The sequence below is a fragment of the Lolium perenne genome, chromosome 7, assembly GCF_019359855.2.
Source record: "Lolium perenne isolate Kyuss_39 chromosome 7, Kyuss_2.0, whole genome shotgun sequence".
Classification (NCBI taxonomy): Eukaryota; Viridiplantae; Streptophyta; class Magnoliopsida; order Poales; family Poaceae; genus Lolium; species Lolium perenne.
In genome coordinates this window covers 286550422-286577701 of record NC_067250.2, presented here as the reverse complement: position 1 = coordinate 286577701, position 27280 = coordinate 286550422, and the positions used below count along the sequence as shown (strand labels likewise).

At 45.7% G+C, this 27280-nt stretch overlaps 1 protein-coding gene across 1 annotated transcript; it reads left to right on the top strand.

Moving 5' to 3' along the window:
* Positions 1-17099: 17099 nt before the first annotated feature.
* On the top strand, positions 17100-19925 carry LOC127312380 (G-type lectin S-receptor-like serine/threonine-protein kinase At2g19130). The gene has a single exon (XM_051342911.2). The coding sequence runs from the start codon at positions 17269-17271 to the stop codon at positions 19675-19677; it is 2409 nt and encodes an 802-aa protein (XP_051198871.1). The 5' UTR covers positions 17100-17268; the 3' UTR covers positions 19678-19925.
* The last annotated feature ends 7355 nt before the right edge of the window (positions 19926-27280 follow it).

Here is a 27280-nt window from a genome sequence, read left to right as displayed (position 1 = left end):
AGCGTACTCAACAAGTTCATTATAGGAAAGAGGTGTTTAATGCACTAGCTACGGCATTAGACCAGAAAGTCTAATACCAATGCAGGTTTTCATAATCATTTCTTCAAGAGGTTGCTTTTATTCAGAAGAACTATGTCCGTCAGCCTTCACCGGTTTACTAGAACTTCATGGAGCTCCTTTCCGGCGCGTTCGCGATTCCATATCCCGAACGAGGGAGTGATCGGTCACGATTCGTTACACTCTGCAGAGGTGTGTTGCTTTACCCATAAGAGATCTTAACCTTGGTGCCAACCGGGTGATCTTCCCGTCCACACTTCCTTTGGTGTGAGGCCCGGTATAAGGTCTAGCCAATCATGTTCCTCCGCTACCTCGAACACCCACCCTTTGTTGCATACCCCGACCCTGGGTCCTCGTCGGTCCTCTTATACCACTTAAGGATGGACCCCGACCACGACAACAGTTTGGGACTCGTTAACCAAACTCCTTCGCCGGTAGCTGCAACCCATCATAGACCGCAATACCGTGGGGACTTTAGGCTTCCCCAGCCCACCGCTTGCACTTCGAGCGACAAGTGTCTACGGACTATGCCGTGGGGACTTTAGGCTTCCCCAGCCCACCGCTTGCCCTGACAGATACAAGTGTCTACGGTAAAGCGCATCCGTTGATGAACGAGAGGTGGAAACACTTTTGACTACTCCGTCCCACTCCGGATCTTATGGTTAACACGGATATTACGGCACAAGAATCACTGGCGACATTTGTTGTTTTAATCCTAGATGGATATAAGCCCGTGCAATGGAACCTCCACCATATCAACACAATCCATGGTTCCATTGCCCACCACATAGTCATATTCATAGTTATGAAAGTAGTGGTTTTGATTTTTGTGCAATAGTGATAACCATAATACTTTGCAAGTAATTTGATAAAAATACTCAAATGACATGAGCAAGTGATGAACTTGCCTTTCTTGACTGCAAGATTATGCAGGCAAGGTCTTCGATACGTAGAAACTCCAAATTCTGAAATAGCATCATCGTCCGGTAAGGACGATGTTTAAAAGATTGGCAAGGATGCAATAATGCATAAGAATGAGATGCAATCGCTCTAAGCGTGACCTAACCCCGATGATTTAGGATCAGTGAGTTGTAATGATTAGTTCAGGGTATGTTGCACTTTTAGAGTGATTCACAAACAAGGTTCTTATTCAGGTTTGTGTTGTTTTTAGGATTATAAGCAAGTGGCAAAATGAATAGTAATAATCATACACAACCAGGAATTGTAGCTGTATACTAAGTAAAGAGCAGTTGTCAATTTTAAGTCCTATAAGGCATGGTTGATGATTACTTGTTATATTCTCTAAAAGAATAACTTTTGAAGAACATGTTATTTGATAAAGAACAAGTATGATTATTGGATTTGTGGGGTTCTATGGTTTTCTATGGTTCTAATTGTTTTCTGGAGTAAGTGTTAGATGGATCACAACCTAGTTGTATTTATCAGCTACTAGGCTTGTGTTGTTGAATTAAGCCTAAATATCTTAATTACCAATAGTTGCTAACAAGGTGGTATACATTGTTGGTGATAACTGGCTAGGGTTTATAGGTCCTTATAAGCAGGGTTGATGATGATTCTTTATTTACTTCAAAAGAATAACTTTTGAAGAACATACTTCTTAAATAATAAGAAGTATAACAATTAGGGTTTAGGTGGTCTAGGTTTTACTGTTGGTGCTATTTAAGTAAGAATGAGTGGCTCCTAAATGGAATGTTGGATGAGTATCCAACACTAGAAGGGTTTAGTGGATTATGGTATGTGATACAGAATAGCAAGTATAGTTGCTATTATGGTTCATCACAAGGATATGATGATAAGCATGGTTAATTAAGGATGGTGGTTTTTTGTAATGGAATCTAGGGTTTCCACTTGGTTGGCCCTACTGGATTATTTAGGTCTAATGAAGATAAACACATGGGATGCTAGTTAGTAGTGATAGGATTTCCCATATTTTATGTGGATTCTAACTAGTATTTAGTTGCTAGATATGAATCTATGTTTACTGGTGAAGTAACATGATCACATGTTACTTAGGTTTAGGTTTGGGATCCATTTAGGGTTCATAAGAAGTAATGGATCTAGGTCTAAATGGCACTAGGGTTTTAGGATTACACATGAAATGATGAGGTTATCACTTTGTTTCTAATGGAACTAGGGTTTCCTAATTACCCTATAATTATTGGATTAATAACTTCATTAATAAAGTTGAAGTTATTATTAACTTTGAGAATAAAATAATATTGAATTTGGCATTTTATTATTTTTAAATAATTAATAATTAAGGTAATTATTAATTGGGTTTTAAATCCTCTTATTAAGGATTTAAAAAGTTAAAAGAAAAGGAAAACTAATTTTAATGTTTTCCTTATTTACTTACTGGTTTTTATTTATTTTATGAGATTTTTACTAATTATTGAATTTTTATTGAATTTTGGAATTAAAATTAAAGGCTTAATTAACAAGTATATAATAAGTAAATTTTTATTAAAAATAAAAATTCCATATTATATTTTTATTAAATAGAATATACTTTTATAAGAATTTTGATGTCTTATTCTTATTTTTCTGAGTTAATAAGATTTTTCTATATAATTTTAAAGTTGCAGTAATCATTGAATTGAAAAATAAAACAAAATGACTAAACCTACCCGGCCGCTTTACCCACGTGATCATCGATCGGTGGGCCAAGGCCACGTCACCTGCCACGCGTCTTTTGACCAGAGTCAAAATCGACGACGTGGCCAGGAGCTATGGTGACCGGCGGCAGACGGCGTTGATCGCCGGCGATTCCAGTGCGCGCTTAGGATGGGCGATCGGTTCCATTCGAACCAGTGCACCACAAGGAGCCAAGAGGTGGCGGCGCCGCTCCGGTATGGTCACCGGAGCTTGGTCGGCGACGACGCGCGGCGGCGGTGGTCACGGGCTTACGGTGAGAAGCATGCTAGAGGATGCTAGGGAAGGAGCTAGGATGCCCTGGAGAGTCAGCAACTCACCGTGAGCACGACAGGCTTGTCGGTGAGGCGAGTGGAGGTCCATGTCGCCGGAATTGCTCGATGCCGGCGTCGGAGAAGACAACCAGGCATGGTCGATTGCGAGCACCTCGGCACGATTCCTTGCGCACGGTGAACTTGTAGACCATGGCGGTGCCGATGGTGATCACGGTTGGGCTTGAGGAGGCTCTGAACGGCGGCGAGGGAGATGACCGGGACGAGCTAGGGTTTCGGTGTGGGGGAGGAATTGGACAGCGACGGAGAAGAAGACGTCTAGGGTTCGTCCAGAACTTTTATACGGCGCCTGGGCGCGTGCCTCGTCACACCGTCGAGGAAGGAGGAGGCGCCAGCGAGAGGGGAAGATGGGCACGCCGTCGTGCTGTCGTCCTGCGAGACGAAGGGATGAGGATGAGCTCGTTCTTTTATTTTGTTGCCGAAGGGGTACGTGGGCTAGCGTTGGGCTGCGGCTGCTGGACTGGGCTTGGCTTCTGGTGGGCTGTGTTGGTGGACTTGGCCGAACAGGTAAGGTCCAGGTAAGCTTCTTTCTTTTTATTTTGTTTTCTGTTTTCTTTCTTATTTTTCTGTTTTGAATTCTGCTTTTAAAATTCAAATTTGAATCCTATTTATACCTTGCAGGATTTTAAATGTGTGAATCCCTTTGGAGTTTACAAACATACTATTGTAAATATAAGAGCTTTAAAATATTTCATATGTGTAGTGACACCCTTGTTTATTAAATGTTAATAGAGATTGAAAATGGGCAATTATATAGTCCTAATTGCCAATATCAATTTAGGTGATCCAAACTATTTCTCAAGAGGTTCTTCTAAGTACCTATTGATAGTTAAGTTTTTATATTTATCTTTTGTTACATTGTATTAAACAATTTACAAGGCATAGCTTAATATCAAGTTTCTTATTTGAGCATATGATCTCATAACATTATTTCATGTGCTCATGGTGGTTTTTGATTTGGAGAATTGTTTAGGGTTATTTTAAAGTATTATTGTCATCTTTTAAACCCTTAGTTTAATATGGTTAAGGTGGATCTCATTTCTCTCATGAGACTTCTATTTATATGAAAACACTAGTTAGTGGCACCCACATAGGCATGGCTTGTGAGATATGTTCATTTGCTATCTTGTTTCATTTCAGAGTTGGTTAAATAGTTCCCTTGCTCATATCTGAGCTTAAGCATGGTTTTAGGTTTATACTAGCAATCCCCATGTGATGCACTGAGACTAGGGTTGAGATATAATGCTAGGTTGTAGATAAGAGATGACATCATATTGCATGTGCTAGGGTTAATCTCCCCTAACCATGATAAAATGGTTACTTGCTTAATATTTTATGTGCTTCTCTTGTTACTAAGGATTTGGGAATTGGTTTTATCTTCTACCAATTAATTTCTATTAGTATTCTCAATTCTACCATTCAAGTTACTACATTATTTATAGTTCTCTTTATAGTTAACTTTGGTCATATGGATATATGGTTTCTCACCATATGAAGTATAGTGTTTAACTCTAAGGTTTCCTTAGGTTCATTAACTAATGAATGAATGAGAAGATAGATGTGGTAAGATTCTACTTATTATCACCAATTGATTTACAATTATAGGTTGGAATATCAGCCTAGGGTTGCTTATTAGTTTCCTCCCTATGATTTCATGTGGTGAATGATATCCTCTTATCCTATTAAGATTTAACTTATCCTCACATACCTCAAGAGCATGATCATGGATTAGGCATGATCCACTTGTTCTTAATATCCTTACCTCAAGTTCTTAGGGTTTATGATCATTACCCAATTTATAATGATCAAGGTTTGGCTTCCTAAGGGATCTCTCATTAAATGGGTTTCTCACTTCCATGATCAAGCATTGTCTTGATGAACTAAGGTATAGCACTCTATTTTATTTTCTAGGATGAGCTATTATGGTGGCCTCTATAATTGATATCCCAGGAGATTGCCTGAGATAATTCTTAGGGTTCTTTCCAGGGAATGATGATAATATCATCTGAGTATATGGATAGTTCTCTTTCCCAAGTCCAAGTGTTGCCTCATTAATTTGAGTGTAACACCATAACTTGAGTTCTCTCATATAGGAATAGTTATTCTAGGGTTTATGGTGTACTCCTAATATTTTAGTGCAATGGTTGTCCTTTATTCTTAAATAGGTAAAGCTAAGATTGGCATGATTTGAATACTTGGATGTATATCCAAGGTTTTAGCTCAAGGTTTGTTGCTTCTCTAATAATTATTGTAGAACTCTCATCTCTCTTGGTTTGATGTATAATAATATGAAATAGAGAAGGATATATATTTCTAGAATTGATCTCCTTGTCTTGTTTCCAAGATTGAAAAATAATGAATACCATGAGGTTTCATGGTAGGATCATGGATTAGTTTTAAGATATGGAGAAGATAGTCAAGAATAGTTTCTTCAATTATTGTTACTTGATTTCCAATTAAATGGATGTTCACATGTTATGGCTAGGAATATCATGTTGTGATATTTAATAAGATCAAGTAGTTGATCACTGAGTAAAGTGTTGTTGTGTTGATTATTAGTTCCATTTGATCTAACCCCTTAGATCAAATTATCTCTACCCAAAACAAATTTTTAACAAAGTCACTTTGAGGTTTATAGCGCCTGACTTGATGAGCTACTTCAATTCCACCAAGGTCAAGTGAAACTTCAGTTACTGTGACTGTTTTATTTTAAAGCGCGAAAATTCCCCAGATTTTCTATGCATGAATGCAATGCACCATCTGTTTCCTCTATTTTTGTAACCCCATTACCTGGGATATTACATGAACCCACTATCGAGCATAAATACCCCCTCTTGGAGTTACTAGCAAAAACTTGGCCAGAGCCTCTACTAATAACGGAGAGCATGCAAGATCATAAACAACACATAGATATAAATTGATAATCAACATAACATGGTATTCTCTATTCATCGGATCCCAACAAACACAACATATAGCATTACAGATAGATGATCTTGATCATGTTCGGCAGCTCACAAGACCCGACAATTAAGTAAAATGAGGAGAAGACAACCATCTAGCTACTGCTATGGACCCATAGTCCAGGGGTAGACTACTCACACATCACTCCGGAGGCGACCATGGCGGTGTAGAGTCCTCCGGGAGATGATTCCCCTCTCCGGCAGGGTGCCGGAGGCGATCTCCTGAATCCCCCGAGATGGGATTGGCGGCGGTGGCGTCTCTGGAAGGTTTTCCGTATCGTGGCCCTCGGTACTGGGGGTTTCGCGACGAAGGCTATTTGTAGGCGGAAGGGTAGGTCAGGGGGCGTCACAAGGGGCCCAGGAGACAGGTCGGCGCGGCCAAGGGTGGGGCCGCGCCGCCCTACCTCCTGGCCACCTCGTGGCCTCACTTCGTTGACTCTCCGGTCTTCTGGAAGCTTCGTGGCAAAATAGGCCCCTGGGCGTTGATTTCGTCCAATTCCGAGAATATTTCCTTACTAGGATTTCTGAAACCAAAAACAGCAGAAAACAGCAACTGGCTCTTCGGCATCTCGTTAATAGGTTAGTTCCAGAAAATGCATAAATATGACATAAAGTGTGCATAAAACATGTAGATATCATCAATAATGTGGCATGGAACATAAGAAATTATCGATACGTCGGAGACGTATCAGCATCCCCAAGCTTAGTTTCTACTCGTCCCGAGCAGGTAAACGATAAACAAAGATAATTTCTTGAGTGACATGTCATCATAACCTTGATCATACTATTGTAAGCATATGTAATGAATGCAGCGATCAAAACAATGTATATGACATGAGTAAACAAAGGAATCATAAAAGCAAAGACTTTTCATGAATAGTACTTCAAGACAAGCATCAATAAGTCTTGCATAAGAGTTAACGCATAAAGCAATAATTCATAGTAGAGGTATTGAAGCAACACAAAAGAAGATGAAGTTTCAGCGGTTGCTTTCAACTTATAACATGTATATCTCATGGATATTGTCAATGTAAAGTAATATAACAAGTGCAATATGCAAGTATGTAGGAATCAATGCACAGTTCACACAAGTGTTTGCTTCTTGAGGTGGAGAGAGATAGGTGAACTGACTCAACAATAAAAGTAAAAGAATGGTCCTTCAAAGAGGAAAGCATCGATTGCTATATTTGTGCTAGAGCTTTGATTTTGAAAACAAGAAATAATTTTGTCAACAGTAGTAATAAAGCATATGTGTTATGTAAATTATATCTTACAAGTTGCAAGCCTCATGCATAGTATACTAATAGTGCCCGCACCTTGTCCTAATTAGCTTGGATTACCGGGATTATCGCAATGCACATGTTTTAACCAAGTGTCACAAAGGGGTACCTCTATGCCGCCTGTACAAAGGTCTAAGGAGAAAGCTCGCATTGGATTTCTCGCTATTGATTATTCTCAACTTAGACATCCATACCGGGACAACATAGACAACAGATAATGGACTCCTCTTTTATGCATAAGCATGTAGCAACAATTAATTTTCTCATATAAGATTGAGGATGTTTGTCCAAAACTGAAACTTCCACCATGGATCATGGCTTTAGTTAGCGGCCCAATGTTCTTCTCTAACAATATGCATGCTCTAACCATAAAGGTGGTAAATCTCCCTTACTTCAGACAAGACGAACATGCATAGCAACTCACATGATATTCAACAAAGAGTAGTTGATGGCGTCCCCAGGAACATGGTTATCGCACAACAAGCAACTTAATAAGAGATAAAGTGCATAAGTACATATTCAATACCACAATAGTTTTTAAGCTATTTGTCCCATGAGCTATATATTGTAAAGGTAGAGGATAGAAATTTAAAGGTAGCACTCAAGCAATTTACTTTGGAATGGCGAAGAAATACCATGTAGTAGGTAGGTATGGTGGACACAAATGGCATAGTGGTTGGCTCAAGTATTTTGGATGCATGAGAAGTATTCCCTCTCGATACAAGGTTTAGGCTAGCAAGGTTATTTGAAACAAACACAAGAATGAACCGGTGCATCAAAACTCACATAAAAGACATATTATAAACATTATAAGACTCTACACCGTCTTCCTTGTTGTTCAAACTCAATACTAGAAATTATCTAGACCTTAGAGAGACCAAATATGCAAACCAAATTTTAGCATGCTCTATGTATTTCTTCATTAATAGGTGCAAAGTATATGATGCAAGAGCTTAATCATGAGCACAACAATTGCCAAGTATCACATTATCCAAGACATTTTAGCAATTACTACATGTAGCATTTTCCAATTCCAACCATATAACAATTTAACGAAGAAGAAACTTCGCCATGAATATTATGAGTAAAGCCTAAGGACATATTTGTCCATATGCTACAGCGGAGCGTGTCTATCTCCCACACAAAGAATGCTAGGATCTATTTTATTCAAACCAAACAAAAACAAAAACAAACCGACGCTCCAAGCAAAGCACATAAGATGTGATGGAATAAAAATATAGTTTCAGGGGAGGAACCTGATAATATTGTCGATGAAGAAGGGGATGCCTTGGGCATCCCCAAGCTTAGACGCTTGAGTCTTCTTGATATATGCAGGGGTGAACCACCGGGGCATCCCCAAGCTTAGAGCTTTCACTCTCCTTGATCATGTTGTATCATCTCCCTCTCTTGATCCTTGAAAACTTCCTCCACACCAAACTCAAAACAACTCATTAGAGAGTTAGTGCACAATCAAAATATACATGTTCAGAGGTGACATAATCATTCTTAACACTTCTGGACATTGCACAAAGCTACTGAAAGTCAATGGAATCGAAATATCCATCGAACATAACAAAACAGGCAATGCGAAATAAAAGGCAGAATCTGTCAAAATAGAACAGTTCGTAATGACGAATTTTATTGAGGCACCAGACTTGCTCAAATGAAAATGTTCAAATTGAATGAAAGTTGCGTACATATCTGAGGATCACTCACGTAAATTGGCTTAATTTTCTGAGTTACCTACAGAGAATTAGGCCCAGATTCGTGACAGCAAAGAAATCTGTTTCTGCGCAGTAATCCAAATCTAGTATGAACCTTACTATCAACGACTTTACTTGGCATAACAAAACACAAAACTAAGATAAGGAGAGGTTGCTACAGTAGTAAACAACTTCCAAGACTCAAATATAAAACAAAGGTACTGTAGTAAAAACATGGGTTGTCTCCCATAAGCGCTTTTCTTTAACGCCTTTCAGCTAGGCGCAGAAAGTGTGTATCAAGTATTATCAAGAGACGAAGTGTCAACATCATAATTTGTTCTAATAATAGAATCATAAGGTAACTTCATTCTCTTTCAAAGGGAAGTGTTCCATACCTTTCTTGAGAGAAATTGATATTTAATATTACCTTCCTTCATATCAATGATAGCACCAACAGTTTGAAGAAAAGGTCTTCCCAATATAATGGGACAAGATGCATTGCATTCAATATCCAAGACAACAAAATCAACGGGGACAAGATTATTGTTAACGGTAATGCGAACATTATCAACTTTCCCCAAAGGTTTCTTTGTAGAATGATCAGCAAGATTAACATCCAAATAACAATTTTTCAATGGTGGCAAGTCAAGCATATTATAAATTTTCTTAGGCATAACAGAAATACTTGCACCAAGATCACATTAAGCATTACAATCAAAGTCATTGACCTTCATCTTAATGATGGGCTCCCAACCATCCTCTAGCTTCCTAGGAATAGAAGCTTCGCGTTCTAGTTTCTCTTCTCTAGCTTTTATGAGAGCATTTGTAATATGTTTCGTGAAAGCCAAATTTATAGCACTAGCATTAGGACTTTTAGCAAGTTTTTGTAAGAACTTTATAACTTCAGAGATGTGGCAATCATCAAAATCCAAACCATTATAATCTAAAGCAATGGGATCATCATCCCCAATGTTGGAAAAAATTTCAGCAGTTTTATCACGAGCGGTTTCAAGCTTTTAGCGATTTCAGGCAGTTTTTCGCGCTTTGCGTTAGAAGTGGAAACATTGCTAACACCAATTCTTTTATTATTATTAGTAGGAGGTGCAGCAACTTGTGTAGCATTAGCATTGCTAGTGGTGGTAATAGTCCAAACTTTAGCTATATTATCTTCTTTTTCATTTTCTTCTTTCTCCCACCTAGCACGCAATTCGGCCATCAATCTTATATTCTCATTAATTCTAACTTGGATGGCATTTGCTGTAGTAACAATTTTATTATTAAGATTTTCATTAGGCATAACTTTCGATTTCAAAAGATCAACATCAGCAGCAAGACTATCGACTTTAGAAGCAAGTTTATCAATTTTCCCAAGCTTTTCTTCAACAGATTTGTTAAAAGCAGTTTGTGTACTAATAAATTCTTTAAGCATGGCTTCAAGTCCAGGGGGTGTGTTCCTATTATTGTTGTAAGAATTCCCATAAGAATTACCATAGCCGTTGCCATTATTATAAGGATATGGCCTATAGTTGTTACTAGAATTGTTCCGGTAAGCATTGTTGTTGAAATTATTATTTTTAATGAGGTTTACATCAACATGTTCTTTTTGAGCACCCAATGACGCTAACGGAACATTATTAGGATCAACATTAGGCCTACTATTCACAAGCATAGACATAATAGCATCAATCTTATCACTCAAGGAAGAGGTTTCTTCGACAGAATTTACCTTTTTACCTTGTGGAGCTCTTTCCGTGTGCCATTCAGAGTAATTGATCATCATATTATCAAGAAGCTTTGTTGCTTCGCCAAGAGTGATGGACATAAAGGTACCTCCAGCAGCTGAATCCAATAGGTTCCGCGAAGAAAAATTCAGTCCTGCATAAAAGGTTTGGATGATCATCCAAGTAGTCAGTCCATGGGTTGGGCAATTTTTAACCAAAGATTTCATTCTTTCCCATGCTTGTGCAACATGCTCAGTATCCAATTGTTTAAAATTCATTATGCTACTCCTCAAAGATATAATTTTAGCAGGGGGATAATATCTACCAATAAAAGCATCCTTGCATTTAGTCCATGAATCAATACTATTCTTAGGCAGAGATAGCAACCAATCTTTAGCTCTTCCTCTTAATGAGAAAGGGAACAATTTTAATTTTATAATGTCACCATCTACATCTTTATACTTTTGCATTTCACACAATTCAACAAAATTATTGAGATGGGCAGCAGCATCATCAGAACTAACACCAGAAAATTGCTCTCGCATAACAAGATTTAGTAAAGCAGGTTTAATTTCAAAGAATTCTGCTGTAGTAGCAGGTGGAGCAATAGGTGTGCATAAGAAATCATTATTATTTACGGTTGTGAAGTCACACAACTTAGTATTTTCAGGAGTACCCATTTTAGCAGTAGTAAATAAAACAAACTAGATAAAGTAAATGCAAGTAACTAATTTTTTTGTGTTTTTGATATAGCAAACAAGATAGCAAATAAAGTAAAACTAGCAACTATTTTTTTTTGTATTTTGATTTAGTGCAGCAAACAAAGTAGAAAATAAAACTAAGCAAGACAAAAACAAAGTAAAGAGATTGGGATGTGGAGACTCCCCTTGCAGCGTGTCTTGATCTCCCCGGCAACGACGCCAGAAATTTGCCAAGGGTGGGGCCAAGGGTGGGGCCGCGCCGCCCTACCTCCTAGCCACCTCGTGGCCCCACTTCGTTGACTCTCCGGTCTTCTGGAAGCTTCGTGGCAAAATAGGCCCCTGGGCGTTGATTTCGTCCAATTCCGAGAATATTTCCTTACTAGGATTTCTGAAACCAAAAACAGCAGAAAACAAAGAATCGGCTCTTCGGCATCTCGTTAATAGGTTAGTTCCAGAAAATGCATAAATATGACATAAAGTGTGCATAAAACATGTAGATATCATCAATAATGTGGCATGGAACATAAGAAATTATCGATACGTCGGAGACGTATCACCCTAGCCAAGGTAATATGGTGTTAAATCACATATAGAACCTATACCCATATCTCAAACTAACTTGTGAATTATTTGATGATCACAAGTAAAACCCTAAACCATACCTCAATATGAGTTTGTGTAACACTTGGGTGATCACAACTATAAACCTAGTTCACATTTGAGTTCCAAACCATATGCCATTAGGTGAATATAATTAGAACCCTAGAATTGCTCACTAGTTAAAGCTTATGCATAATTTTGGGAACATAAGAAACACCTAGTACTAAATCCTATAATTAAACCCATGTGTGGTGATCAACCACTTATCCTTATAACCAAGACCAAACCATTATAAGAGTAATATCCACTCTAGGTATTTCAAGGTGTTATTAAAATATAACACTAGTGCTAATTTTGAAATAGGGTTATAATAAAAATTACAAGACTTCAACAAATAGATGCTCACATAAAATCATATGCAAGAAGCCAAATTCTCAAATAAGAGATCAAGTCTTTAGAGATATTTTAGCACATGAAATCATGCCATTAAATCACTTTCTTATTAGAAATCCATAAATAAATATTACTTTGAAATTGTTTCTTGCAAGGTAATACCAAATAAAACTCTACATATCACTAAGTAAGAAAACTATCATTTGGAAAATAATTTGAATATTTCCAAAGATAATATTCAAATTCATGCCTATATGGATATTTAATTCAAATCCCAATAGTAATTAATAAATCAATGTTTTAGTATTCATATTAAATTTTATAATACACAACAATAATCTTTAAAGTGTCTTGGGTGAATTACATTAGAATTCAAACAATAAAGTTTTACAAAACATGATTGAATTCAAACAGAATTTGAATCAACAAAATAGAAAATAGGAAAAAGAAAATAGAAAATAGATGGAAAAAGAAAAGAGAGGAGAAGGGCTTACCTGGACCTCACCTGGCCGAGTCAGCCCAGCACGGGATCCCAGCAGCAGCCCATGACCAGCCCACCAAGCAGCCCATGTACCCCTTCATCTAAATATCGGAGAGGAGGTCATCCTCATCCTTTCTCCACACATGGAGGATAGCACGAAGCCGTGCTCGGCTTCTTCTGGCTGCTGTCGACTCCTCCTCGTCTAAATGCATGACAAGGCACGCTCCCGAGCCCTATAAAGACCCTGGACAACCCTAGCTTTGACTTCTTCCTTTCTCTGCTCCAATTTTGCCCCAAACTGAAACCCTAACTCACCCCGGCCACCTTCATCGCCGCCGTTCGGAGCCTCCCCACGCCTCGCCATGGACGCCATTGTGAGCGCCATCCTCGACTTGCTCATCCTGCAAGAGGAATCGGGCCGCAGCCTCCCAGAGCGTCGTCGTCGACCTCGTCTTCTCCGACGACGGGAGCCGACGATTCTGACGACCAGGAGCTCTTCCGACCCTGCCGTCGCCTCCATCATGCTCGCGGTGAGCTACTGATTCCCCAACGCATCCTAGCCCTCCTCCTAGCGCCCTCTATAGTGCTAGCGCCGTAGACCCGTGAGCGCCGCCGCAGCACCTCGCCGGCGAGCAAGCTCCGGTGACCGTTTTCCAGCGGCGCCGCCACTATAATGTTCACCGCACTCACGCGCGTTGAATGCGCTTGGCCGCGTTGTCTCGTGCTCGCCAGAACGTCGAGGCCGTCCAGAACGTCGAGGCCGTCCTCGACTGAGCGCCGGCGGTGGCCATGGTTGCCACGTTGGCAATTTTGACCTTGGTCAAAGCCATGTGGTAGCCAACGTGGCCATAGGCCCACTAGTCAGCCACTGGGTGTAGATTTAACCCGGGTATATTTAGTATTTTCGATTAATTCAAATTCTAGAAAATATATGAAGCCACTGGGTGTTAAGCAGAAGGCTGGAGCGCAGGTGGCAGCGACGGGAGAGGCGTGGGCGCACCCGGGGACGCTTGAAGCTGGGTCTATTCTACGCGAGCGGGAGTGAGCCCGCTGCTGGTCTGCACGATGCGTAGCGGAGAAGTGCGCGGGCTCTCATCGCGCGCTGATGCTGGCGAGTGGCGAGGACGGCGCCGTTACCGGGGGCAACAGAAGAGGCGGAGATGGAGGTTAGGGACAGGTCTGACGAGCGGGACCGTATGACTTTTCTTCCGTGGGGCCCTGGGCAGCGTCGGGCCAAGTCTGAAGTCCACCACGTTTCGGGCCAGCCTAATGCAGCCCCTATCTGGAGCGCTGCACAGGGCGTGGGGTGTTTCGGGCCAGCCCGTTGACTGCCTGTTTTTATTCTGCCAGCAACTGTCCTTTCCCAGTTTACTTCGTTTTTTCGTCCGGTTTTCTTGTTTTTAATTTCCTCCGGTTTGAATAATTATTTTTTTTAAAAATTCATGTTTTAAGTTTTGAAAATTTAACCCATGCGGTGCAAGGTCAGACGACGAGCGTCACTTTCCCTGTTGGGGGTGTTATCTTGAAGATTGTGTTGCTCTGGGTTGTACTTGCACGACATCGTGGTTGTCCATGGTGGTGTGGCGTGCCATCTACCGCATTGACGACAACGAGACTCGGCGGCGTGGCACAACAAGGTCTGAGTGGCGAACGCTTGATGAGCGTGCAGAGCGGTGGCCTCGTCTTGCATCGTGATAATGTCGATGGCAGGTCTAGCAAGGTCAATGCTTTGATCCCTGTCCTGAAGATGGGTTGGCGGAAGATGGTGGTGGCAGCTTCTGAAGCATGCGCATGTGGTGTGCGTTGTCGCTGTTGGGTGGCTTGGTGAGGCCCTCGGATTTGAATGATGCGGTTGATGTGAGGTTGGGGCATATGGCACCGATCAAGACCACCCCTTCATTGTTGTTGTAGATGTGCCAGGATGGTGGTTTGAGGTTAATCATTGTATTCGTCCTGTTAGGTTTTGTTGAATAATATAATAAAAAAAGGCTGTGTGCATCATTGTGATGCAGAGGCTTGGGGTTTTCATCCTCCATTTCAAAAAAAAAAATTGACATTCCTATGGATAAAATGAACTTATTGAGAATAGGTACAACGATCCTTTGCATAGATAAACCAAAAAAATGTAATGGCGGTTGTCCTCTTAAATCATGATAGTAGTAGAATACTAAGAGCATCTCCAGCCGCGTCCCCCAAAGCGTCCCCCAACCGTGCCGGGTTGAGCGTTTGGGGGACGTGTTTTGTTCGTGCCGCCTTTGGAGGACGTCGCTCCCCAGCCGCGTCCCCCAAACGCCGCCCCCAAATGAATATTGGTGCACGAAAATAAAGGTTTTCATTCAATTTTGATTATATATTACAAAGTTTGAATGAAAACGGCTAGATTTCATCTAAACCTAGACTACTGACCGCCCGGCGGTGCGTTCGACGGCCCCGTCCCGTCGTCGCCTCCCCTACGCCGCAGATCCTCCTGCGCGCGCCTCCTCTCCTTGCGTTCGGCGGTGGCCCGACGACTCCGTTCCCGCCGCGCGTCCTCCTCCGCCCTCCCCTGCTGCGCCGCCTGGAGAGAGAGCTCGATGGCGCGTAGAATCTGCGCCTCTTCGCGGGCACGGGCGTCGTCCTGGAGCTTCTACTCCGACTCGAATGACTCGACGAGCGCGCGTTGCTGATCGGCCGTCTCGTCCGGGTGCGGCCCGTCGTCGTCGGACCACTCGAACTCGTCGTCGTCATCCTCCACCTCGGTCTCCTCCGCCTCGGCCTCCTCCTCCTCCATTGGCGCATCGTCCTCCACATCTGTTGGCGCCTCCATCATCGCCGCCGCCAACACGTCGGCCTCCGCCGCCAACTGGTCCGCCCGCCTCCCCCAGATCGCCGCCAGCGCCGCCTCCCGCTGCCGACGCTCCTCCGCCGCCAGCTGCTGCTGGCGCTCGATCGACTCCCGCCGATCTCGTGATACAGGCGCATCCCGCTCAGCGTGCTGGCGCCGGCGCTCGTCAGCCCTCCGCTGCTCCATCTCCTCCCGGTACCGGCACCGTCGCGCCTCTTGTCCCGTCGAGGCATCAGACGCCGCAACGGTGGCGCACTGCTGCTCGTGCCACGCTGCTGCCGCCGCGGCCTCGCCAGCAGCGGGGCCATGGGCGCAGAACGCCGCTAGATCCGCCGCCTGCGCTGCCTCCCGCTGCTGGCGGGCCTGCTGCTGCATTGCATCCCGCCGCTGCTGACGGTGTGCACGCCACCGCTCTTCCCGGGCGGCGACGTCGATGCCGAACTGCGAGTCCGGGAGTGGAAGTGGAGGAGACGGCGGTGGAGGGAACTGGCCAGCGCCTGGGCGGTTCGCCATTGCCACTGGTGGTGGAGGAGACGGCGGTGGAGCGACGAGGGCTGTGTTTGTTGCCAGCGGGGTGTGTTGGCTACCATTGAGCCGGGAGACCTTTTATAGACGCCGACGTCGGGAAGAAAGCGCGGGAACAGGCGAGAAGAGGCGGGAAGAAAGCGCGGGAACGGGCGGTGGCGTGCGAACGCCGGCGACACGTCTCGTCGGCGCAGCACCGACGAGGCGTCTCGCCTGCCCCTCCGTCGCCATTAAGGCAAAGATGACGCCGTGTGTCACTGCGCGCGAATAACTTCCGTCGCGAGGTAGGCAACGATTAGGTTAACATTAACTGTACCGCTGACGGGTCGGCCCCGCCACTCCCCGTCTCGCTTTTCGTTGTGTCCGGCGTGCCTGGTGCGTCCCCTGTGGGACGGGCTCGGGGCGCCGGACACCGTATCGGGGCGCGCCGGACAAAAATGAGCTTTGGGGGACGCGGCTGGAACGGTTTTTTGGTCCGGCGCGTCCCAAATCCCTTTGGGGGACGCTTTGGGGGACGCGGCTGGAGATGCTCTAACAGCTGTGATCAAGACAACATTCTAGGGGGAAGTGTAATGCTAACAAAACCTAACTTGATCTGTATCAACTGACGTTTGTTTGCTGAAAAATATGGCAACTTAAGATCAAGCCAGCGCCTGAAGTTTCTGCATACATGTCAAGGTGTGATCGCAAACAAAATACGTACCTGATCTCATGCCCACACGCTTTTTTTCTTCTTCCAGCACTTTCCTCTGCAGTTTACACCACACAAACCTAGTCCAGAAAAAGTTTTCCACGCCTGTCAAAGAAAAAAACTAACAGAACAAGACAGCACTACATCGTTGCCCTGCTGCGGTTGAAATAAGATTCTACCCAATAGTTAGGCTGTTGAGCACTGTGCACTCGTGACTGGCTTTTCACTCTACCGTGCCTTTTACGACTACAAATAGATCACTGAGCATATCTCTTATAGCTACGGTCTCTGCATCTGCAATTTCACCATACCCTTTTCATAATCATGCATCTCCTCATATATATCACACTGCCCCTCTTCCTATTCATCCAAGCAAGTTCTGCCATGACGGACACCATCTTATCCGGCCAATCACTTGCTGTCAACGACAAGCTCGTCTCCAAGAACGGCAGGTACGCGCTTGGCTTCTTCAAAACAAACAGCAGCAAATCATCCCAGGACATTACCAACTGGTACCTTGGCATATGGTTCAATACAGTTCCCAAATTTACTTCTGCATGGGTCGCAAATAGAGATAAGCCAATCCAGAACACCACCTCACTGGAGCTCACAATCTCCCAAGATGGCAACCTCGTAATGTTGAATCAGTCCACTCAATCAATTATCTGGTCAACAGAAGCAAATATCACAAGAAATAGCACAACTGTCATGCTGTTGAGTAGTGGCAATCTCATATTAGTAAACTCTTCAAACTTATCTGAAGTTCTGTGGCAGAGCTTTGATCACCCCACAGATACACTTTTCCCTGGGGCGAAACTAGGATGGGACAAGGTCACCGGCCTGAACCGCCGTATTGTTTCTTGGAAGAACTTGATTGACCCAGCTACCGGTGTGTACTGTGATACGTCAGACCCCAGTGGTGCCGACCAGTTCTTGCTTACACCATTGAACTCCTTCATACCATACTGGTCGACTGGTCTATGGAACGGCAAATCCTTTGCCTCAGTTCCAGAGATGGCAGGCAACAACAATCTTTTCTGTTCGACATTTGTCCACAATGACCAAGAGATGTACATGAAAATTAGTTTAGTCGATGAAACTATGGTTACTCGTAATGTACTAGACATCTCGGGTCAATCAAAACTGTTCATCTGGTCAGAGAGTTCACAGGATTGGACAGTGATCTATTCCCAACCGAAAGATCAATGTGATGTCTATGCAATATGTGGACCTTTCACAATCTGCAATGTTAATGTGTTTCCACATTGCACTTGCATGGAGGGCTTCATCATAGCATCCCCCGAGGATTGGGATCTAGAAGATCGAACCTCTGGGTGCTCAAGAAATACTCCTTTGGACTGCATTAGCAACAAAAGCACAACACAAACCACAGACAAGTTCTACCCTGTACCATGTGTTAAGTTGCCCCAGAATGCCCAAGAAGTAGAAGTTGCTGCAAGCGCGAGCGAGTGTGAACAAGTTTGCCTGAGTAATTGCTCCTGCACAGCATATTCCTTCAACGATGGCAGATGTTACACCTGGCATAATGAACTGCTCAACATAAAAGCCCTACAGTGTAGTGGCACTACCAATTCAACTGGGGAAACTCTTTACCTTCGTGTTTCCGCTAAAGATCTCAACAGATTAAAAAACAATAGAAAGGAGATTGTTATTGGAGTTGCAGTTGGTACAGCTGTTTCTGTTCTAGGCTTATTTGCCCTCATTCCCCTAATAATTATTTGGAGAAATAAAAGGAAGGGTTCTGGACATATACCGGATGGTGTTCAAGGTTGTAATGGAATTATTGCATTTGGATATAGTGATTTACAGCGTGCAACAAATAAATTCACAGGAAAGTTGGGGGAAGGCAGTTTTGGTGCTGTATTCAAAGGGTTTATAGATGACTCAATTGCTGTAGCAGTGAAGAGGCTTGACGGTGCTTATCAAGGAGAGAAGCAATTCAGAGCAGAAGTGAGCTCGATTGGAACTATCCAACACATCAATTTAGTTAAGCTTGTTGGTTTCTGTTGTGAGGGTTCTAAGAGGTTGCTTGTTTATGAATACATGTCAAATAGCTCTCTTGATGTCCATCTATTTCGAATCAATCATACACCGTTGAATTGGACTGCAAGGTATCAGATAGCACAAGGAGTTGTCAGAGGGCTAGCCTACTTGCATGAGAGTTGTAGAGACTGCATAATACACTGTGATATTAAGCCAGAAAACATACTTCTTGATGATTCATTTATTCCAAAAATTGCAGACTTCGGCATGGCAAAGCTTTTGGGAAGGGGGTTTAGCCGAGTACTAACTACAGTGAGGGGAACTGTAGGGTACCTTGCACCTGAATGGATTGCCGGTGTTGCTATTACACCAAAAGTAGATGTTTATAGCTACGGGATGGTGTTGCTGGAAATAATATCTGGAAAGAGGAACTCGTGCACTTCCAGTTCTAGTGGTGGCAACCTTGATGTTTTTTTCCCCGTGCATGCCGCACGCAAGCTTCTTGAGGGAGATGCTGGAAGTTTGGTAGATCATATGCTACATGGTAATGTCAATCTGGATGAGGCTGAACTGGCTTGCAAGGTTGCATGTTGGTGCATCCAAGATGATGAGCTTGATCGACCGACAATGGGACAGGTAGTTCAGATTCTCGAAGGGCGAGTTGAGATCGGGATGCCCACAATACCAAGACTGCTTGAAGCTATGGCTGGGAGCACGCACTCACCGTGACCCTAATCCTTTTGCATGAGAGAAACTAGCTGGACTGAGTGTCGAGATGATCTATTACATATGTCTACATTTAAAATTATAGATATATTTACTATGCAAATGTAGTGCCCAGGATTGGAGATGCAGTTGTATTTCAAATAAAGTTGTAATGGTTTGTATGTTGCCAGTACAATTCTATTTTTGTTTTGGATCCATATGAACATAGGCGCATAATATATTTCTCGAATTTTTGATCATCTTAACATTAATCTCATATTGACCTTGTCTTGCCAACTAGCATGGTGGTGCGCAGGCATCAGCATATCAGAATGCTACTGCCAAAATAATGTGTGCAATTAAACGGTCGTAAGGTTACCGATTCCCATATATTCACGACTCACCCATGCAGTGTAGGCAGACTGCTCCGAGATGGACTGAGTTATGCAGTTTTTGACGCAACACCCCATGACGACGCAGAAGTGCCGCACTTACCCGATCGCGTGGGATCTAGAGGCCCGAACGGAGGAGCGAGACCGCCGCCTCAACAACGCCATCAAGAGAGATGCGTGGTCCGAGGGCGTCACTGCCATCTTCCATCAAGAGAGAGGTGGTCAGCGAGGCCCTCAGCCACCGTTTTGATCTTGCGCCGCCGCTTGGGGATGCAGGAGTAGAGCTGCGGCGCAAGCTCGCGGACGGACTGGCAGTTGATCCAGCAGTCTTCCCAAAGCGCCATCAAAGTGGAGGCGAAGAATAGGGCTTTCTCCTCGGTGCTGAATTGAAGGTCGAGGTCACTCCATGCCCTGTTGTTGTCGGTTCTGCAGAACCATTGCCACCGCAAGCGTAGCGCGAGGCTCGTGCGCTCGAGGTCCTGGATTCCAATGCCACCAAGGGAGGTTGGTCGACAAACACGCTTCCAGTTCACGTGGGAATTGCCACCGTTGGCGGCGGCGCGTCCCTCCCAGAGGAACCCCCTTTCAATCTTCTCCATCTTCTTTAGATTCGTCTTTGGCGGCGCGAGAACGAGCAGCTGGTGCAGCGGAATCGCCCCAAGGACAGACTTGACCAGGGCAAGCCGGCAAGGTTTCTCCATTAGCCTTGATTTCCAGCTTGGCAGTCTCCCCGCCATCTTATCGACTAGAGGTTGCAGTTGAGCCGCGGTGGGTCTCCTGATCGTGAGAGGGATGCCTAGATAGGAGACGGGAAAACCGTCACCTGGCAGCACAAATGTTGGATGGCCGCAGCCGCAGCGCCATCGTTGTCGCAACGGATCAAGGTGTCCGAGCTTTTGGCGTAGTTGACAGCAAGCCCAAAGCACTGCCCGAACAGCTCGAGGATCCCCTTGACGGCCATGGCGTCCTCGATCGAAGGGTGGCAGAACAAGATCACGTCGTCCACGTATAGTACGCGGAGGGGATCATGCATCTCGGGTGCAGTCGGTGCAGGATACCGGCAGTCGGTGCAGGATACCGGCATCCACGACGCACTTGATCATTCTGCCAAGCACATCCACCGCAAGCACGAACAATTGCGGGGATAGCGGGTCGCCTTGCTGCAAACCTCGATGAAGCCAGATTGGTGGTCCAGGGCCGCCGCTCAACATCACTCTCGTACTCGCGGAGGACAAGAGGATGGCAAGCCAGCCTAGGAACCGCTTGAAGAAGCCATAGTGCCGTAACACCTCGAAGAGGAAGGGCCAGTATAGTGAGTCGAAGGTGCACGCCACGTCGAGCTTGAGCACGATCCGCGGGGCTCCCAGCTGGTGCAACAGGCTGGCAGATTGCTTGACAAGGACAAAATTGTCATGTAGGCTCCGACCGGTGATGAAGGCGTTTTGCACAAGACTGACGAGGTTGTTGAGCTTTACGCCAAGGCGCAACGACAACAGCTTGGCAAAGATCTTGGCCACCAGGTGGATGAGGCTAATAGGGCGGTAGTCGTTTAGGCCGGCCGCATCAGCACGCTTAGGGAGCAAGGTTAGGAGGGCTTGGTTGAGCTTCGCAAACCCTCTTCCTCGTAGCCCGTATAGCTGCTGGAAAACTGCAACGAGTCCATCCTTGACGATGCTCCAGCAAGCGCGGATGAACTCTGCAGCCGTCAGGCCTAGGTGCCTTGCGAGCAGGGAGGCGCTTTATCGTGCTCCAAATCTCCTCGACGCTGAAAGGTGTATCTAGGTCGACAAGGTCAGAGACGGGCTCGACGAGGTCAGTGAGGTCTAGTGTGTGGTCATGGGGCACATCCGTGCCGAGGAGGTTGTCGAAGTGCTGGAAAGCCGCTTCAGCCATGTCATGGTGATCAGCAAGCACGCGGTTGTCAACCACCAGGCTATGCACGCGGTTTTTTCTGAAGGCGGTAGGTGCATTGCCGATGGAAGAATGAGGTGTTGGCGTCGCCGTCTCTGAGCGCCATGATGTGAGCACGCTATCGGGCGATCGTGCGCTCCAGAGAGGCAAGCCCCAGGTAGGACACCTTGATCTGCTTACGCAACCAACACTCGTCATCAGTTAGGTCTCGATCCTCTTGCGCCTTGTCGAATCGGAGCAGGAGCTAGCATGACAACGCCAGCTTGTGGCGCACATTCCCGATGATCCTCGCGCTCCAGCTTGTTAGGGCACGTGCCGTTGCTTGCAGGCGCAAACGGAGCCGTTGGAAGGGGTCCTCGTCATGGACGGAGTGCCAAACCGTCCTGTCGCATCCAGTACTCCTCGAAGTGGAAGCACCTATGTGAGATTGGCTCGGGCGTATAGTCGAGCAGCATCGGGCTGTGATCCGAGACCACGGAAGCTAGGCAGCGCAAGTGACACTCGCCGTATATATCCTCCCAGTCGGCAGTGCAAAGCACGCGGTCGAGATGGACAAGGGTGGGGGGATTCTACTCGTTGGACTAGGTGTAGCGGCGCCCGTTGAGGTACACTTCCTTTAGCGCGAGTTCATTAATGGTGCGGCGGAACCTGCCCATCATCTGCCTGTTAAGGAGCCCGTTGTTCTTGTCCTCATCCTTGTATATTAGATTGAAATCGCCGCAGATCATCCAGGGTCCGTCGCAGTCTTCGCGCACGTCACGCAGCTCTTGGACGAACGCCACCTTCTCCTACTCCTCCTGCGACCCATACACGACGGTGATCCACCATGGTGTCGCAGCGCCGGGCGTGTTGAGCTTGGCGGTCAGCGCATTGGTGGAGAGCAAGGGGTCCGAGATGCTCATGTCCCGGCTCTTTCAGGCCAAGAGGATGCCGCCGCGCGTGCCGTCCGCGCCTCCGCGGGGAGGTTCACGTAGTTGAATGGATCGTTAGCGAACAAAAGGGGGGGGGGGGGGGTGAGTGGTCGCTACACAAATTTTATAGCTTTTTCAATTTTAGGCGCTATGCGGAATTAATGGTGGCAACTTTGATGATAAGGCTGATCCTAGTATCAGCCTATGCGATGCAACGAGTAAAGAAACCGACAAGATAGTAAGAGAGAGGGAGCGGGACAACCGGGGTAGCGGAGACGAGGCGAGGTTTGTTTCCCGCAGTTACTCCCACAAAAGGGAGTACGTCTGCGTTGAGGAGGTGTGAACCACGAAGGCTCAACGGCCACACAGGCCTCACCTTGTTCCTCGCGAAAGCCCCACGAAGGAGCTTCCCTTTCTCCACTAAGTAGCCGGTCGAGGCAGCGGTTCCTTCACAAGGTTGGGGCGAGCTCCACAAACACCGGAGGCTCCCAGCACCCTATGGGGCTAGCACAACTCCAAGCTAGCCTCCATAGGAGCTCTTCTTCCAAGATCCCACCATAGGAACCCTAAATCCAAGATCCACTAAGGACTAGATGATATTGATGAAATCTCTCTTGGTAGAACTATAGATCGGGGTCTCCTCCACCACTCCTCAAAGTTTGGGCAAGATTGATTGGATGGGGAGGGAGCACTCCAAGCGTGGCACTTCTCCACGGCCGCCGGCCTGGTGCCGATAATGGAGGAGGCCATGGCACGACGCAGGACCTCCTCGGCTCTCTCCATCTCCACCGTGCGCGAGAGGGTGACGCGCGACAGCATGGAATCCACGGCTGCCGGCGGAGGTGGCACGCGCGACGAGGCAGCGGCGTCAATGGCGGCTGTAGCGGCCCGTTCGGGCGCAACGTCACGCGAAGGAGGATCATGCGGGGGGGGGGGGGGGGGGGTGCGGAGCCGTCCTTGGCGTGGCTGCAACCGTCGGCGTGGCATGCGCAACAGGCTGCATCTGGCCGTCGGAGTCTCGGGGTTCTCGCACTGCCAGGATTCGTGACCAGGGAGCAAGCACTTGTGGCAGCGCACCTTGTTGGTGCAGTCGCGGACGACGTGGCCGGGGTCGAGGCAGTGGAAGCAGATGTCGGCGGTCTCCTCCGGCGAGGGGCTGCGATGCGCCCTTGACGGCGGCGGGGGGTGGGCGACGCTCGCGGCACTTCCTATCCTTGCAGCTGGGCAGCTGGAATCCTTCACCGTTGACGGTGCGCTGGACCCGGTGGATCTCCGATCGCGGGCCGACACGTTCCTTGGCCGGGATGCGGGCGGCGGCGGTAGCGGCGGCGCGGGGTGCGGCGGTCGCTGGCGGGGCGGTGGCCGGAGGCGGGGGTGGGGGTGGTGGTGGCGTGCGCGCAATGTCGCTGTAGGAGCGGCCGCTAGAGGACTCCCCGTCGCAACCGGACCACCGGCGCTCGCTCGCCGGGCGGTGGCCGCTGGCGAAGGAGCAAGAGGCGGAGGTGGACATCACGAGGACTGGGCTCGGAGGAGGGAGGAGGCTGCCGGCAGGGTGAGGCGGCGGCTGGTGGTGGCTAGGCTAGGCTAGGCTAGGAGCGGAGCCATCAGAAGTAATGTGCATATTTACAATCACCGTCAAATGAGGCAAGCGAGACAATGCTTGGACCCAGGGTGAGGCTTTCACCCAACAATGGCAGAATGACAGCCCCACGCACCCAAGGGTCCATGGTAAATTGTGTGGACAGAGGTGAGGGCCTAACCTGAGGTAGAAGGAGGCTGCAGGGAGGAACTCTCTCAGCTTAGGGTTACAGAGATAGAAGCAACTTATATAGGTCACGACTGGGCTGGGCCAGATGGGCCACAACAGAGAACAAGAAGATAGCCCAACAGATACTCCAACACTCCCCCTCAAGATGGGTGATAAATGTCAATCATCCCCATCTTGTCACAGGCAAGATGACACTCCTTTGATCCTAGTCCTTTTGTTAAACAGTCTGCCACTTGTTGTCTTGATCTCACATAAGCCAATGAGATAATCCCTGCATCAATCTTTTCTTTAATGAAAAATCTGTCTATCTCCACATGTTTGGTGCGCTCATGCTGGACAGGGTTGTTTGCTATGTTTATGGCAGACATATTATCACACCACACTTTCAAGCTTCCTTGCCTTAAAATTTTCAGCTCTCTTAGAAGGTTTCGTACCCACAACATTTCACCCAGGCCCTGTGACATAGCTCTGTACTCTGCTTCGGCTGTTGATTTCGAGACAACAGATTGTTTCTTACTTCTCCATGACACCAAATTTCCTCCAACAAAAACACAATACCCTGAGGTGGATCTTCGATCATCTAGGCAGCTAGCCCAATCTGCATCACAATATCCATCTACATTTAGGTGTCCATTACTTTTAAACCACAATCCTTTTCCCGGAGTGCCTTTCAAGTATCTCAAGATTCTTTGAGCTGCTTCCAAGTGTCCATCCCTCGGATCATGCATATAGCGACTCACTACACTCACTGCAAATGATATATCTGGTCTTGTGTGGCATAAGTATATTAGTCTTCCAACAAGTCTTTGATATTTCTCCTTGTCTATGGATTCTCCAGACTCTGCTGTGATTTTATTATTCTGGTCAATAGGAGTTGAAGCCACTCGGCACCCTAGCATGCCCATATCATCTAAGAGATCCAATGTATACTTTCTTTGAGATAGTGCTATCCCTTTTGACGATCTTGCAACTTCTATTCCAAGGAAGTATTTAAGTTTTCCCAAATCTTTCACCTCAAAGGCTTGACTCAAGCATCCTTTCAGTTTTGCGATTTCAACATCATCATCTCCCGTGATAATAATATCATCAACATACACCGCAAGGATAGTGATTTTCTGCTCAGAATGTCTGTAAAATAAGGTATGGTCTCCATTGCATTGACCATATCCCATGCCACACACCACTTGTCTAAACCTATCAAACCAGGCCCGTGGAGATTGTTTGAGACCATATAGAGATTTCTTCAGTCTACATACCTTCCCTTTAGTTTCAGGTCTGACAAATCCTGGTGGCATCTCCATATACACCTCCTCTTGAAGATCACCATGCAGAAATGCATTTTTGACATCAAGTTGATGCAAGGGCCATCCGAAATTTGCTGCACAAGAGATCAATATTCTGACAGTGCTCATTTTTGCCACTGGTGCAAACGTCTCATCATAGTCAATGCCATAAGTCTGACTATATCCTCTTGCCACAAGTCTTGCCTTATATCTCTCCACTTTTCCTTCTGCATTTTGTTTTACAGAATAGATCCACTTACAACCTACTGTGTTCTTTCCTTTAGGGAGATCTGTCAACTCCCATGTTTTATTTTTCTTCAAGGCCTCCAATTCTTCCATCATAGCATTGCACCATCTCGGGTCCAACCTGGCTGCCTTCCAATCCTTAGGAACAGATACAGTTTGAAGTGAAGCAACAAAAGCCCGAAAAGAGGGTGACAGTGCCTTGTAAGAAATATAATTTCCTACGTCATAGTCATCATAACTCAGTCGCTTTGGGGGCCCAACTTTCCTTACCCCTTTTCTTATTGCAATTGGCAAGTCTAGGCTATTATTGGACTCAGTCTGAGATTGATTCTCCTCAGCAGAATCTACACTTGTGCTTTCTTGATTTTCAGGTCCAATAGGTTGCTCCCCCTGCCCCTGGTCTTGTTGCTCCTCCACAGCATCTACTTGCTCCCTTTGTACTTGTCTTCTAGAGTACACAAGTGGATTCTGCAGCCATCTTTGTGGTGGTACGGGTCTAGGTGGTGTAGGTGTACCAGGAATTGCAGGAATCTCCGCTACAATAGGAATTTGTTGATGTTGCTGTTGATCACCATCTTGCTGCTCTTGATCACCACCTTGCTGTTGCTCCCCCTCTTGAGCATCACCAAGATGGTCAAGCCCCTGGAACAAGCCACTAAGATCACTCTCACCGTCATAAAATGGTTCTGACTCGCGAAACGTAACATCCATGCTTACAAATGTCCTCCTGTCAGTGGGACTCCAGCACTTGTAACCCTTCTGTCTGGAGGAATAGCCAATAAAGATACATTTGATAGCCCGATGATCTAGCTTGCTAACAGACGGTCTGTGATCCCTTACAAAACATGTACAACCAAAGAGTTTGGGTGGTACAACAAAATCATTGTTATTCAGAAGGAGTTGGCAAGGAGACTGCATACCTAGAATCTTTGAAGGCATTCTGTTGATCAAATACGTAGCAGTCATAACTGCCTCACTCCATAAGAATTTGGGAACATTCATGGTAAACATAAGAGATCGGGCCACTTCAAGAATGTGCCTATTCTTCCGCTCAGCAACTCCATTACGGGGAGGAGTGTCAGGACATGAAGTCTGGTGCAGTATACCTTGCGAAGA

Excerpts from the sequence above, each read along its gene's own strand:
- LOC127312380 (XM_051342911.2), top strand. The coding sequence starts at position 17,269 with ATGCATCTCCTCATATATATCACACTGCCCCTCTTCCTATTCATCCAA.